The 16,641-nt window shown below is 43.3% G+C and overlaps 1 protein-coding gene across 1 annotated transcript; it reads right to left on the bottom strand.

Moving 5' to 3' along the window:
* Nucleotides 1–647: 647 nt before the first annotated feature.
* LOC308468177 (uncharacterized protein) lies at nucleotides 648–16,631 on the bottom strand. The gene is made up of 9 exons (XM_080990142.1): nucleotides 16,600–16,631; nucleotides 15,240–15,273; nucleotides 12,494–12,671; nucleotides 9,128–9,233; nucleotides 7,049–7,240; nucleotides 6,097–6,199; nucleotides 4,238–4,317; nucleotides 2,428–2,593; nucleotides 648–1,014 (listed from the first exon to the last, which is right to left on the bottom strand). Exons 3-9 carry the CDS (start codon nucleotides 12,624–12,626, stop codon nucleotides 886–888), a joined length of 909 nt encoding a protein of 302 aa, XP_080846268.1. The 5' UTR covers nucleotides 12,627–12,671; nucleotides 15,240–15,273; nucleotides 16,600–16,631; the 3' UTR covers nucleotides 648–885.
* Between the last annotated feature and the right edge of the window lie 10 nt (nucleotides 16,632–16,641).

The raw sequence follows: 16,641 nt of genomic DNA, 5'->3' as shown, positions 1-16,641 counted from the left end.
CTTCTGTCTATATCTGTATCATCTATCTACTTATGCATGTGCATAAACTAATTTTAAGTGTACTTTCCTTACAGGATAGGGGTTGATCTAAGAGACTAAAAGTGCCCAGAGAGAGTAGGACCCACATCATTTGTTCAGAAATCCATATGTGACCAAAGGCTTTTAAAGTTTGGCAACCCCTGTTTTACAGATACAAGTACACGTTGTGGGGGAAATTTGCAGAACGTTCTAAAATGACTGAGGAGCCCTCCCCGTGACTGAGCCTGTCTCCATCCAAGGTTCAATAATACCAAAGAGAAAACAAATAATAATAATAATAATAATAATAATAATAATAATAATAATGTGTTATTTATACATATGCCTCCCATCTGACAGGGTTACCACAGCCACTCTGGGCGGCTTCCAACAAATTAAAACACAGCAAGACATCAAACATTAAAAGCTTCCTTATACTGCTTCCCTATCCTGGGCTGCCTTCAGATGTCTTCTAAAAGTCAGTTTTTTATTTCCTTGACATCTGATGGGAGGGCGTTCCACAGGGCGGGCGCCACTACCGAGAAAAAATGGATCCACTGAATACCAATTATTGCTAGAAGAACAACATGTTATAGAGCAGGACATAAGACGCTTTGGACAGGAAGAGGTGGATTGGTAGGTTCATTTATTAAATAAGAAAGATGCTGCCTGAACAGATTTCTCATTTTAATGGCTGTGCTGATTAAATATTTGCTGCGTCTTGATAGGTATGTATTCATTGGGTGTGGCTTGCGATAAAGCCCTCATGGAGAAAAGTAGAGGTAAGAGAGCACCCATAAAAGGCTGCACCAAGCAATGGAGGACGATTCTGCAGTTGCACGTGTTTTCCATATTTATTAAAAGTTCCTAGGTGTATCTATCCTGCTGGTGCCCGATCCCATAGGGCCTTCCAGCTCTTTGACCATTCAGGTAATTCACTGGTTGATGGCCATACTTCTGGTGCTCAGGCCGAGGTACCACTGATGCCCCAGGTCTCTGTAAGGGAAAGTTAAAATATGAAAATTGGTTGATGCATTGGAAGGACTCCCTGCCCCCTCTCCTAGAGCCTCCTTCCCACTAACTGCCATGTGGGATTCCAGGACCGTGAGGGAAGCAGGCAAGGATAACACCAGGCCCTTGCTACAGTTCCAGCAAGACTGTTTTCTCTCCCCTACTCCCCACAGGGCCACCTACCACCAACTGTAATTTGCAGCAGGGGGAGAGAAACACCAGGTGACTCCTCCTGCTACAGGGCCACAATTGCTTCTGGGCATGTTCATGAGTTCCATTATTTTTTTCCCTTTTCCCACCAGCTTCTACTCCTGTGGATATACTTGCTTAAAGAGCCATGGAGAAGCAAAGAGTTGCAGTGGGGTTGGTCAGCATAAGACAGAAGAAAGGGAGTGGGTAGGTGGGGAAGTAGATTAAGCCCTGGGGCTGCATCCACACCATACATTTAAGGCGCACACACACCCTCAGGAATTCTGGGAACTGTAGGAATTCTGGGTAATAAATGACAGCTCTCAGGTTTCTTCGTGGGGTTAGGGTAGGGATGCACTTTAAATGTATGGTTGTGCACACAGCCTAAGAATCAGGAAGAGGAAATGGGTGATGTAACAGACAGGCTCTCATAGTTACGTCGAAGGGCTCTTTCCAAATCCAGGTCTAAGCAGTGAGTTGTTTTTTTCTTTTATGTTTCGTTTTCTGGTCTTTTGTTTTGTCCCACTGCTTCCTCATGAAAAAAAAACCCCTTTACTGCAGAATCGGAACAAACAGCAATCCACAGAAACCTCAATTGCTGTTTGTTCTGATTTAGCAGTGAACAGCAGGCTTTTCTGGGGTAAGTGGTGGGACAAAAAAAAACCCACAGCTCGGACATAGACCTGGAAACTGTGGGTCTGTGCTCGAAAGCATGGCAAAGAAGGAAGTCTGAATAAGCCCTAAGGCTTGCTGAACACCTATGTAGTAAACCTGATACACAAAGGCTTCACATGTGCTCCATTTCCAGTTTCCTAGTGCAAATTTTACCAGTGGGATCTAGGGAATTGTGAACAGAGTTCTGTTTACAGATGGGGATTGTTCCTTTTTCCTACTGCAGCCCTGAAAAGTAACCCCTGAGGACTGAGAATGGTGTGGCATCTGGTGCAGGGCATCCTTGCCCAACCAGGTGCTTTTCAGATGCTTTGGACTGCAGCTGTCATCCTCTCAAACCATTGGCCATGCTGACGGGGGCTGGTGGTAGTTGCAGTCTAAAACATCTGACAGCACCATGTCAGGGAAGGCTAGTGTAGCGGGTTCCCACTGGAAAGAGGTGCCTTCCACTCATGCAGAGAGCTCTCTGAATCCTGCCCCAGTAAAAACAAAACAAAAAACCCCACTCCTTGTATAACTGAGATTATTTGTACATACAGGAAATTGTTGCATGGGCATAGCAGAAAATGGGTTTATGTCCTCATAATCCACATCAGGCACCTCACTCTCCCAAGAGTGAAGCTGGCCAGCTTGGAAAGACCGACCCACAAAAACATCATCTTGGCTTGGAACAGCTCTTCTCAATGGCTGGTGAGGCATCTGACTATAATAATCAAATTAAACACTTTTTTTTAAAAAATGCCAATATAAATTTCTTATGGGCAGATAAATGTAACAAACAGTTATGTTTCAAGATAAATATGGCACAGTAAACCATTAAGGTGCTGCAAGACTCTGGACTCAGCTATACAGCTGCAAATAAAACATTTTAAATGTGTTGTAAAGTGCAATATACAAATGTGACACTATATGGAGACAGTGAGCTATGCCAAATTCAATGTATTTTTCAAAACATTTTTTTTAAAAAGCATTTTCACAGCATTTTTTAAAATATGTTTGTAGATTTCACCTCTGTTACGTTTGCTGCAACAGAATAACATGGCTACTTCTCTGGAATACAGATCTAGGCAAAATAACAACATGATAACCACTTATTGTATGCACTGAATCAAAATGAATGGCCTCAGTTTTGGGACCTCAGTTTTGGCATCAGTTTAGCCCAAAGCATCCCACCTGGCTGCAGCAAAAAGAAAGATGGGAAGCAGGGCCCAGTTTGTTGGCTCAGCTGAGAGACCAGCTCCATCTAGCTTTTCCTCTCCTCAGAGGAAGTGGGTTGTAGTGGTTAAAAGCAGTAGACTCATAAGCTGTGAACCGGGTTCATGTCTCCGCTCCTCCACATGCAGCTGCTGCTGGGTGACCTTGGGTCAATCACACTTCTTTGAAGTCTCTCAGCCCCACCCACCTCACAGAGTGTTTGATGTGGGGGAGGAAGGGAAAGGAGAATGATAGCTGCTTTGAGACTCCTTCGGGTAGTAATAAAGCAGGATATCAAATCCAAACTCTTTTTCTTCTCCCTTAAGCGAAACCTTCATTACAAACTGGTCATTATAGAAAACTGGTAACGAACTTCTGTCTCGGTTTGCTTGTTTCCTTCCTCATCCCTTTTCCTAATTGTGTCATATGAGCTCCTGCAGATCACAGGCACCACCACAGCTCCTGACCTGCACTCATTCATACAAAGGTCTGAACACAGAATGAACATGCAGCCGAGGACTCTGTCTTTTGCGGGTTTTCTGTACGTAGAGATGAGATAGGCAAGCAGCTCCTATAGCAGGAGTGGGAAACCTTTTAATCTCGAGGCCCACAATGCCTTCTGGGCAAACTTCCATGGGCCTCATGGTGGCGGTGGCAAAAATTGATGCATGTAAATTTTGCCTTTGTGCATGTTCGCCCACAACTTAACACTATATACACACACACCTATATCCTCTGTCCAGGCAATAACACTTAAGGAAGGTACAAAACAATGCCAGTGAGAGGTGTGGCCTGGGAGGAGGCTATATGGCCTGAACAGCTGGGGAGGTTGCAGGCAACTGGATACATGTTTATTGGTAAGAAAAGCAAACAGAAAACACATGACTATGTGACAACTATAAGGCATGTTCTAAACTCCAGGTCCATAAAAATTTTAAAATGCCTTGAAAATGATGCAGAACAATGGAATCTTCTTCCTCAGGAGAAGAAAGCTTTCAAGTAAATGGAGGGCAAATTTCAGAACAGTTCAAGATCATTTTACGTTTGAAAATATATAATGGTTTCCATCATTGCCGAGCAGTGTGCACAATTTATCTTCTAGCAAGAAAAATATATCATCATTGTGAAAAAGTTTGACCAAAGGACATCATACCTGTAGCCTCCAGTATATGGTGACTGTATTAGTTCATGAGGGTAACTTTGGAGAGGGTACCTGGGGAATTTAATATCATCCTATACCAAGAAAGAGAAAAAAGAAAGAAGAGGGAATTAAGCGACAAAGTGACTTCTGTTTTGTTATTTTAAAATGTTTATTATGAAAAACAGATGATAAAGATGCAACCCTTAAAAACAACAACAACAATCTTTATTGTGGTCCAGAGACCCAATTGTTACAAAGCAATACAAAAATATGCAATCCCCAAAAACAAATATGCGATCCCCAAAATAATGAAGACAAATAATGAGATAATATATCTACTGTTACTCACCAGCCTTCATCAACCATATGCCGTCAAGATATGGGACCCATGCTGACTGAGGCAGATGGGAGTTATAGTATAGCTTAAAAAATATCTGGAGGGCACCAGGTTGATGAAGGTTGCTATCCAGGAAGAGAAAATCAGAGTGAACATATCATGATAGAGTTAAAAACAAACAAACCTGGTTGTTGTACCTTGTCCTTCCTATATTTCTTATTGCAAAAGCTTAGAAAATACTGCCACCATTCTACACATAAATGATTAAAGTTTCTGTTCCTTAACTGTATATTGGGGTGGAGAACCTGCAGCTCCTAACTCCTTTTGGCCCCAGCCAGGTGACTAACGGTCAAAGATAATATTAGTTGTAGCACAGCATCTGATGGGCTATAGGTTCTCCATCCTTGCTGTATAGGAATGTATGAAAGAATCAGCGGCTTTCTCTCCCACAGAAGAAATATAAGTGGTAAGAGCTGTTTGACTGTGGGACCAGTTACCAGTGTCCCTTACTGGAGGTCTTCAAGCAGGGGCTGTACAACCATTGGTCAGTGATGCTCTAGCTAAGGATTTCCTGCATTGCTGCATTGAGCACAAGGTGTTGTTGTTGTGGTTGTGGTTCTAAAAAAACTGTATGATGCCAAACCATAAAATGGCCACCTATTTGCAGAAATGAATTTATTTCCTTGTCAGGCACACTTCCAGCTTAGCTTCCAAACTATCCCTATAGCATATTTGGCTGGCAGATTTTCTAATAAGATTTTTTTTTTTTTTGCTGCACTTTATTCTTTTGTCCTTTACAATACCTACCAGGTGTGACATTTCTTCTAGCCTTTTAGACCTTCTTAGAAGGCAAACGAGACATTTTCCAGATAAGATGTCTGCTGCCTGATGTAAACAAGTTAATTAGCTGCGGGATAGCTTTATCCCGTTAGAGGCACCTTTCAGATCAGTGCTAAATGTTAAGGGAAGTTTTGAATGAAATCCATGCTTTAAATGCTATTTATTTGTATTATTGGGGTTTATCTGTTTTATGCGATGAATAATCCTCCCCCCATATATGTGTTTTATGCTTATGTTGTAATGGCCATTGATTGCAAAGAGTAACAAAACTTGAACTGGACTCTTGGCACTGCAGCAGCTATTTGTTGCTGCAGATTCCTCCTCTGACCCCACCAGGAGTCTTCTAGGCCTGGTTGGGATAAAGGAGGACAATCATATTGCAGCTTCTAAGCAAACGAAGTCCATTTGATGTCAGCTAATGCATATGCCCTAATCTCATCTTACATATCAGACATCCATTGTAAATGTCAATTGCAGAGTGGATACGGGAAGAACGCCTTTCAGAAAAGGCTGCAAGCTATTTCCCTCATTTACAAAAAAATAATGCAAAACCCAGGGGCATTTCAAAAATAAACAATGCCATCCACTGGATTAAAAAAAGCACCCCTTTTACCACAATTAAATTCCAAGTCCATAATAAGCAAGCAAACAAACAAACAAACAAACAAACACACAAACAAACACAATATTTTACCTGTCTTCCTTGTGAATAAGAGGTGGATCTCAACCTATTGGCCAGTTTAGGAGCATATTCTGAATGATGCTGTGGTTCAGGTCTCAGCTGCCTTGCCTGAGTACTGAAAATATATAAGAGTCAAAAGAATGTGACCCCGCGATTCCTTCCTTCCTTCTTCCTTCGTTCCTTCCACATACATATAGAAATTTAGTACACTGCTGGCGAGGAGGGGTGAGAACAGGAACAGGCTGTCCCGTTTCACCACCTGAGGCAAAATGGGAATGTGCTGTGCCCTGCCCCCACTTCTACCACTGCCAGAATACCCACTCCTTTCTCAGTGGGGTGTTCATCTAAGCATTGTCACTTGTCTTCTTTGTACAGGGGGCAACTGTGCACAGGTGAGAGAGGAGGGCATTCTGGCACCAGTGGAAACAGTGGGGCAGGTGAGGTACCACCACTTGCACTTCCTCCTTTTTTAAAAAACAAAGTAATAAGAATAAATAAAATGTGCACCCCACACCTGAGACCATTCCCTTGTAACTATCCAACCTCCCAAAATTTCAACACCTATTGCGATTGCCATAGGGCTTTAAAGGTCAGCACCAAGACTTTGAATTGTGCTCGGAAACATACTGGGAGCCAATGTAGGTCTTTCAAGATAGTGTTATGTGGTCTCGGCAGCTGCTCCCAGTCACCAATCTAGCTGCCGCATTCTGGATTAGTTGTAGTTTCCGGGTCACCTTCAAAGGTAGCTCCACACAGAGCGCGTTGCAGTAGTCCAAGCGAGAGAAATTCATATTTCAGTTCGAGAAGTGTGAAGTCCATTGTTCTCCATTAAAATACAAACAGCACCTAATTTCTCCTTGATTTCTACTTGGGATCAAACTAGGTAAGTGTGCATAGACTTGCAGCCTACAAGGATGTTCATTTGGGAAATAAAAGATTTCCACTGCAATATATACTGACTCACCGGCTTCGCTTGGCTTGTTTCTCTGGCTTGTCCTTGCAATACCGGACCCACTGTGTTGTGACAGCAGCTGCAAAAGACAGAGCCACTGCGGGGAAAACCACGGCTAAAATCAAGTCCAAAGTGCTCCAAAGCTCCTCGCATTTGACACCCATGTACCAGTAATTTTTCCAGCCATTTTGGTAGGAAGGGCACCTGTGGATGGAATCAAGCAAAGCAACATCAAAATAGTTTGCATCAACCCCCTAATAGTATGATTACAACCCATCGTAATGCTTTTGTGCTGGGGTGCTATCCAGTGACATGTGGTCAAATTGGGCAGGGCTGCAATTTTTAACCTTGCTGTTTTCCTCACAATGGAACTTGTTTGTCCACGGACTGCTTGCTGGGGCCATGTGGCCAGTATGACTAAAGCGCTACTGGCACATGAAGGACCGTGATGAGTGCCAGAGTCCAAGGAAACGCTGTATACCTTCCTGCTGCAGCGGTACCTATTTATCTATTTGCACTGGTGTGCTTTCAAACTGCTAGGTTGGCAGAAGTTGGGACAGAGCAACGGGAGCTAACCCTGCCACACAGATCTGAACTGCTGACCACAGAGTCACCTGGCTGACCAGTTTGTGGTTTAGACCACAGCACCACCCGCGTCCCTAGTGGAACATGTACAGCACTTTAGGAAAGTGTGCCATCTTACACACGCAAAGGGCCAGAGGTAAAATGTAGGGTGGCCATAAATCCTTTTTTTCCAGGACATGTCCTCTTCTTCAGGGGGGAAATTTCTGTCTGGTTGGATTTTTTTAATTTGCCAAAATGTCTGGGGGTGCAGGAGCGGGCTACTTTTTATGTTACACACGTAGTACTAGACAAGCAAGTGCAAAACATATACATACTGTGTGAGTTTTGCATGATGCAGGAAAGGACCAGGTCTTTGCTTTTGTATATTTTGAAGGGACATTGTAGAATGTGTCCGCTCCCACACAGAGTGTGTGTGCGGTGAACTTTTTCATAGGGAAACAGAGCCAGAGGTGCAACCTTGTGAGGGGCATGGGAGGGGCAATGTCATGTGTGTGACGTTGTGATGTCCTAACGTCATGCACATGAGCATCGCGCCTCCCTCCCTAAGCTGGGCAGAGGATTCCCGGGTTTTGTGAAGGAGGTGCCAGGGCTCTGACAGGATGCTGGGGACCTCCTGCCTCCTTCCAAAAGCCAGATGGGCTTTGGGAAGATGGCAGGACAGATCTTGGACACATTGGAGCCTTGCACCTTCCTGCCTAAGCCAGGTAGAAGCTTCCTGGGCTTTGGGAAGGAGGCACCAGGGGAACATTTAGCGGCCTAGCCTCGTCCCCTTAGTCCAAAGGCCACATGCCGCTGCCTGCAACCCCTCTCCCCACCCCACCCCACCCCAGGCACCAGCAAATTTGTGCTCTTTTTTGCCATTCAATATATGGCAACCCTAGAACTCAAGTAGACTCTCTCTCTTTCCCTGAACCTTTGGGTTCTTCCCTCTTTTCACAGACCACACACTTCTTGGCTTCTTATGCCTGGTTGGAAAGTGTCCTTGAGCTAGGACAGCGCCTTTTGCATGCTTGGATAGAGAGTAGTGGAAATGTGGGGAATGTCACAGCCTCTGACATTTGCACAGCTGGGGTGTCGCCTACTGTAGAAATGTAGGTCATATCCATGGCCCCACTCACTGTGGAATCTGGCTTCTTTCTCCACTGGCATGCGACCCCCTGAAAGTTGCCTATGGGGGAATGTGGCTTGGGTTGAAAAAGTTCCCCACCCATGGCTTAAGCACATGGTGCCTGCGTAGACATGGCAGTTGGTGCAGTGGGGCTGCACCACTCATCTGACCTCCTGGCTGCACTGATGCTGCATACCAGGATGGAGAGGCAATGGGACAAAGCTAATTCAGCACAGCTGCTGCACATCTATTCCACATCATCCTTGCTACAGGCCTCTCTCTCCCCTCCACCCGTTATAATATGCAGAAGTGAGGCAGACAGAGGGAGGTCAGGTGCCCAACCATTGTCTTTCCCCACAAAGCTCAACCAAACCCTAAAAGGAAGGAAAGTAACTTACTTGCAAAAGGGAATTTGATCTTTACAACCACAGGCAACTCCTTCTGGGCAGAAATCACTTGTACTGCCTGGACAATCATCAAGGTCAGCCACACCGGAACAATTGGCTGAAAACAGTGGGGAGAGAGTTGAGCTGCATAGCAATTGGTCATATTGACCATAATTTAAGATACCCATAGAGATAATTTGTGAGCATATTCTAATGATGTGCTACTTTGTCTCAGGGACCCTGCGGACCTGAGTTGTTTTGCAGGGGTATTCAACATGCCACTTGGCCTATTGCTCAATATCCAAAAAAACCCCAAAGTGCTGCACCAACAAGCACAAAACAACCCCTCTGCAACACCACAATTCCAACTTAATGGTGTAACGTTGGAAAAAGTTGACCACTTTTCCTACCTAGGCAGTTATCTTACCACAAGAGCCAACATTGATGCCAAAATCCAGCATCGCCTGAGATCTGCGAGTGCAGCTTTCTCCTGACTGAAGTGCAGAGTGTTTGAGGACTAGGACATTCAGAAGGAAACCAAAATGCTGGTAACAAGCCATTGTACTACCAACTTTACTGTACACTTGTGATACATGAACCTTTTGTAAATGCCATCTCCAGCTCCTTGAAAGATTCCATCTGAAATTTTTTACAGATCACTTGGGAAGACAGACGAACTAATGCCAGTGTACTGGATGAAGCAAAGATCACCAGTGTCAAAGCAATGATTCTTCAACATCAACTTTGTTAGACTGGTCATGTTGTTCTGGTGCCTGATTATCGTCTTCCAAAGCAACTACTCTATTCCCAACTTAAGAATGGAAAGCAAAATACCAGTGGACAACAAAAGATAACTGGGAAACTCTGTGAGTGCTCCGATGGAGAACAGCCTTCACCAAAGGTGTCATAGACTTTGAAGAATCATGAACTCAGGACGCAAGGGAGAAATGTGCCAAGAGGAAGGCATGCTTGGCAAATCCAACTCCCACCCAGAAACCTATGTCCCCACTGTGGAAGGATGTGTGGATCCAGAATTGGCCTCCACAGTCACTTATGGACTCACTGTTAAGACCGTGTTCATGAAAGACAATCTTACGTGGCTACAAGTGATTGCCAAAGAAGCGGAAACAGGGGTATTCAACATGCCACCGGTGCAAGAACAGTGCATTAGTGGTGGATTTATAGAGGACCACCAACATTTCATCCTGCTTTATTATTTATCATTATTACGTATTATTATTATTTGATATAAACAAACACACCTGCCCCGATGCACGAAGCACCTTTGCTCCCTGCTTCATACGAGCCACAATTAAACCAGGGAGCCTCTAATTAACAATACCTATTTCATCTAAACTGAGAAACTATGGATGGTATTTAACTTTTATTCAGAGCAGACCTGCTGAAATTAAAATACCTAACTTTCAGGTAGTCATATCCATTCATTTTAACTGGACTAATCCCAGTAAAACTTGGTTGAGTACCACCCAATGGCTGCTACCTAGGGTGGTCTGCTGCCATATGCAACCACATCACTCTGGAAAGGTAGGTCTCTGCTGCTTGCTGGGAGGGACGAGACAACAGGGAGGCTGGTACAGTGAAAACTTGCCTGCAGAGCTGATCCAACACTCCTGCCAGTGCATTTGCACTACTCTGATGCAAAGATACACAAAGATGTACCTCTTAAAATTACTTCTGTTGTTCTGTTTTTGTTTATTATTATTACTACTACTACTATTACTATTTACCTGACCTACACCATAAGGTGTGAGGGTGAGTTACAACCACACAAAAAGATTTTAAACCAGTTAAAACAAATTACAATCAGAAGAATGAGGGCTGGGGGGGGGGGGTTAAGAACAGGCCAAGGTAAAGAGATGTATCTGTAGCATATGAGAAAAAGTATACCAGTAAACACCTGAGAGCAGATCAGAAGCCTGTGACCTCCTTTGCATCTGGTTAATAATCATCATCATCCACCTCCGGAATTACTGGCAGGGACCACTGTTGTTGATAGGGTGACCATTAACACATTATCATAAAAGAGGACACAGAACTGCATGACATCTCTGTGTGCTATTTTATATGTATGGATGCAAACTTATGACTAATGCAGAGAAGACTATGATCAGGTAACCTGAGTGCTGCTCTTTCTGCCCTTGAGATGCTAATGGCTGATGGAAAACTTTAAAGTACCTCCCTTCCTAGGGTTATTAGGGGAAGAGCCGTGGCTCACTGGTAGAGCCTCTGCTTTACATGTAGAAAGTCCCAGGTTCAGTTCCCGCTGGCATGTCCAGGAAGGGCTGGGAGATCCTTTCAAATAAAAGCCAACTCCTGCTTTTCCTTTGAATGTTCTCTTTCAGCAACCTAGTTTAGGGAGCTTTCTAACTGTTGCTATTGCTAGTCAGAAAAACATAAGAACATAAGATGATTCCAGCTGGATGAAGCCAAATACTTACCTAGTCCAGTATCCTTTTCCCCACAAGTGACCAAACAGATGCCTAGAGGAAGCCCTGGTTGATCTCTTGCACACCATCTAGAGATCTTCCAGTACACCCTTATCTACGTCTGTCATGCCTACCCCTGCCTGACGGCACAATTCTACCCATATTTCTCCAGAAGTAAGTCCCATTGTGCTCAATGGGATGTATCCCCAAGTCCAGGGGCGGAGAACTTGCTGGATACGTTGCTGGATTTTCATCACGTCCAGCCAGAATGGCCAATAGCCTAGGATATTGGGAGATGCAGTCCAGCATCCTTTGAAGGGTTGCAGTTCCCCAGCCCTGCCCTGAAATCGTAACCCAACCTACTGCAGATTAATATTGGACTCCTTAAGTTCAGGCCCCATGTGCACCACATGTTTAAAGCAGTGTTATACCACTTTAAGAAGAAGAAGAAGAAGAAGAGTTTGGAGTTGATATCCCGCTTTATCATTACCTGAAGGAGTCTCAAAGCGGCTAACATTCTCCTTTCCCTTCCTCCCCCACATCAAACACTCTGTGAGGTGAGTGGGGCTGAGAGACTTCAAAGAAGTGTGATTAGCCCAAGGTCACCCAGCAGCTGCATGTGGAGGAGCAGGGAAGCGAACCCGGTCCACCAGATTACGAGTCCACCACTCTTAACCACTACACCACACTGGCTCCCAGTCATGCCCTCCCCCAAAGAACCCTGAGAACTGTAGTTGGTTATTGGTGCTAAGGAAGACTCTTATTCTATTTACAAAGCTACAATTCCCAGAGCAGTTTAACAACTAATCGCTTTCCCCAGGAAACTCTGGAAACTGTAGCTAAGTGGGGGGATCAGTCAGGATTGCGTTTTGCACCTAGGGGGATTTGTTCAACTAGGTCTCATCTATAACCAGCCCCAAATGTTTCTTACGATCTGCAGCTTCCGTCGTCAGCCAACTCTTGGACAACACGGCCAGGAGAAGGAAGAGAGCACCAGAGGTTAACATGGTGGGATGCTGTTTGGTACAAGAGTTAATCCTCTTCTCTGAGACTCTCCTGCCCATCTGAGATTCTCCTTCAGTTTTGATTTCTTGTTCTTGTTCTTTCTCCTTATGGCAGACCAAAGGTCCTGGATTTTGAACTTGTTTTACAGCATCCTTCTTGTAAGCAATTACTAATTAACTTTTCTAAGGCAAACCTATTTGGATCCATTTTTTTATTTTTAAAAATTACAAAAGAAATAAAATATTTATAAATATATATACAATTCCATAATACCACACATCCATACACACAAAGTCAATGGTGGTTTAAGGAGCACTACATAACTTAATAGCTATCCTTGGTTACTATTCTATTTTGAGCAGGAGATCAAATTGTATGAGTGAAAATAAATATGAACATTGAACATTGTCCTGGAGTTTTAGTTTTATATTCCAGTTATCTCTCTCTCTCTCTCTCTCTCTCTCTCTCTCTCTCTCTCTCTCTCTCTCTAAAACACATCCTCTAATAGCTCTTTTATAGCATACAAAATAAATCAACAATTCAGCTATATTCAGTGTTTTTTTCTGGGGGGACGCATATCCCTAAACATTTTGTGAATCTAAGTTTGACCTCATTGAGGGGCAGTATTTCAATATGTGTAGGAAAATGAGAGTATCGCTAAACATTATTATTATTTTTTTAGAAAAAAAGCACTGGGTAAGGGGCATGTCTCCCCTAACATTTCGAGGGTATCAAAAGGACACAATCCACGGTTGTCCGTTAATGCTTTTTTGTGTGTGTGAGCGGGGATGGAAATCCCCATCTCCTAGATGAAAAGGTAAGGGCGCTGGGTTTAATTGCTGTGTCCAAGGACAGCCCCAGCAAGCTACCATGGTAAACTCTGGAATACCTTTGAATTAGGACATAATTGGCAAGTGAAGAGGCAACCTGCTAAAAAGGTCCTGATTTATGCTGGAGGGGAAAGGAAGTCAATGTTGTAAGTAATGGGTTTTTTTTGGGGGGGGGATCTGCATTATCTACCCTCCCCTAAAGCAATGGAATGCAAAGTTTTTGGGAAGAGTGGACTGTAAAGATACCTCCTTGCGTTGCATTTATTTTATAACTAAGGATTAATGGATCTGAGGATTGGAAGGATGGACTGCAGGAAAATTAATTAGTTGGGGAGGAGGAGGATGGAGAGGAGATAGGGATTTTGTTGAGATTACACCAGCCTCCCTCTTTGAAGCTTGAAGCTGGAAATAAGAACAGTGAACGGGACAGGATGGACCACAGTGTGTTGATGACTTCTGAGACTTTCAGACAGGAAAGAAGAGATATGGATGGTGTTTCTTTATTAATGAACTTGTTGTGTGTCAAATTGAGGATAAAATATGGCGAAATGTGCAGGTTTGGTGACGCTAGGAGACTGGCAGCGTTAGAGGGGGAGAATGTCAATTATATAAACCAAAAAGTTTCTAGAGGTTTCGTTTTCACTCTCTGCATACTGCACTTGTGAGGCTGAGTTGTTGATTACTGGGGCCAGATGTCCGATAGCAATGTTCAAGGCCAGGTTAAGGAGGAATATGTGTATGTCGTCAGTGAGGAAGCAAGGTCTGTTTTTTTCCACAGGCAAAGTGTTACTCAAGATGTATCAGAAGGAAATGTTTGAAAATTGATGAATGGCTATTATAGATAGATAGAAGAGGATTTACTCTACTTGACTATTTTGAGGACATGTTATAACAATGTATAAAAGCTATAGCAGAAATTGGTAACTGAACAGGTGATGTGTAGGGAGAAGGGATGAATGAAATGATAGTTGGAAAAGTTATATTATTGAGAGCAGCAAATGAGGAAGGAAAATAGAGGGGACATATGGGGTGGGTAGAAAGACAACTTTTAAATTTATATTGAATTTGTATTAATTTTGTGACAATTTGTTAAAAATTATGGAATATCAATGAAAATAATTGCAAAAAAGGAGAAAGAATGGTGGGCGAAGTGATACAGAAGCTAAATATTTAGGGCAGGAGTAAGGGTTCTGTAGTTCTCTAGTAGAATGGGGAGTAAAGCTTACATACAGCTACCCACCCACCACCCAAAACAGACTACTGAATGTAACTGAAATGAATTACTTGGCTTATTAATATTAATGATACAAAATAGAATCATATAATTTACCTACAAAATGGAAAAATATAAAATTGAACAGATAGAAATTGATTAGATAGAATTTGAGTTTAGGATTCTAGCCTTAGTTGGCTAATCTGTCTGTTAAAATGTACCATGCAATACCAACAGTACCCCCAGGAATTCTTGATTCTGGCAATGGGCCACTATCACCATACATTTAAAGCACATCCATCACATATGTAAAGCACATGGCTCTCCCCAAAGAATCCTGGGAACTTAAGTTGGTAGCTGTTTGTGGGGTGGATACAATTTCCAGGATTCTTTGGGAGAAGCCGTGTGCTTTACATCTGTGATGGATGTGCTTTAAATGTATGGTAAGGATCTGCCCACGGAAGAAGAAAACAGTATGATTATTGTGACTTTTCCTGACCTTTGCACTTTTAGTTTAGGACTTCATTTAGGAAATGAACTGATTAAATTGAGAGTCTGTGATTTAGATAAGGCTCTCTTGAATACCATGAAGGCAGCACAAGTATCACAAGTGCACAGTTCCTACTCACCCTGAGTGATAAGGCGCTCAACACATGTTCATTCCTGTGAATGGAAGGCACCATGATCTGAAAAACTGCCATAGAACTTGCCTGTCAGAACAGAATTATGTTTTAAGTTGGCAGAAGCCAAAAAGCTACTTTAGACACAGTCAAGGGAAATTCTATGTCCTGTGGAATTCTTAACCCACGGACCCCTTTGCCCTATTTTATTAAATTTGTATATCTCCCTGTTAGTAAATCAGTCTACCAAAGCTTCATTTTGTAGTTGGTACAATTCACATGACTATCTTGAGAGAGTGTGAGAACAGGAAGAAACAGTCTTATCTCTTCCAGCTGTGTATGGTCTTTTGTAACTGTGCTTTTGCTTTTACGGACCCTATTTGTTCTCAGAGCTGAAGAGAACGGTAACCATTATGCATTTCTCTGTGTATAGTCTGTAAATAAATAGTAGATTAGTTCTACTGTGTCTCCTGCTTATTACTATACAAAGTCAGGAGATTAGTGTGCATAAATCATTATGATGTGTGTCGCTGGAGCATCTGGAGTAGAAGGCAGTAGCTTTTCCAGAACCACGCTCACTGAAGGACAGCTGGAGGAATGGGGGGGGGGGGCTGCCGATACCCCAGGGCATTTTCTAACACTCCCTTCATTATAAGATCTCAGGGCAGTATACAGAATAAAATGCAGAATAAAGGTAAAGGGACCCTTGACTATTAGGTCCAGTCGCAGACGACTCTGGGGTTGCGGCGCTCATTTCGCTTTACTGGCCAAGGGAGCCGGCATTTGTCCGCAGACAGCTTCCGGGTTGTGTGGCAGCATGACTAAGCCGCTTCTGGTGAACCAGAGCAGCGCATGGAAATGTCGTTTACCTTCCCGCTGGAGCGGTACCTATTTATCTACTTGCACTTTGATGTGCTTTCGAACTGCTAGGTTGGCAGGAGCAGGGACTGAGCAACGGGAGCTCACCCCGTCGCAGGGATTTGAACCACTGATCTTCTGATTGGCAAGACCTAGGCTCTGTGGTTTAGACCATAGTGTCACCTGCATCCCAAAATGCAGGATAAAAACAAGTAATTAAGTAAAACAAACAACAGCAATTTCCGCTCCTGTTTCTGTTTCTTTCAGAATTCTCTGGCATCCCTTATCTTAATCTTGAAGAAGTAAAATCAGGCACAGTGCTAAAGTAACGTATTATTGACTACTCCACAGATTTTCCATGGACCACCTGAGCAGAGCTCACAAGCCACTGGTGGTCTGTGGACCACTGTTTGAGAACCTCTACCTTAGGTGAATGCAAGGGTGAGGATGGGCCTAAATATCTCCCATTAGGATTTTTGAACATGGAAAGCTATGATAATAGTTGACCCACCTCTGTGTTGTTTCTTTGAGCCCCTCTCCTTCCCACCTGTGC

Source organism: Podarcis pityusensis, assembly GCF_964106645.2.
Source record: "Podarcis pityusensis genome assembly, chromosome: Z".
NCBI lineage: Eukaryota > Metazoa > Chordata > Lepidosauria > Squamata > Lacertidae > Podarcis > Podarcis pityusensis.
Note: the sequence above shows the minus strand (reverse complement) of the source record. Positions and strands in the feature narration are given on the sequence as shown.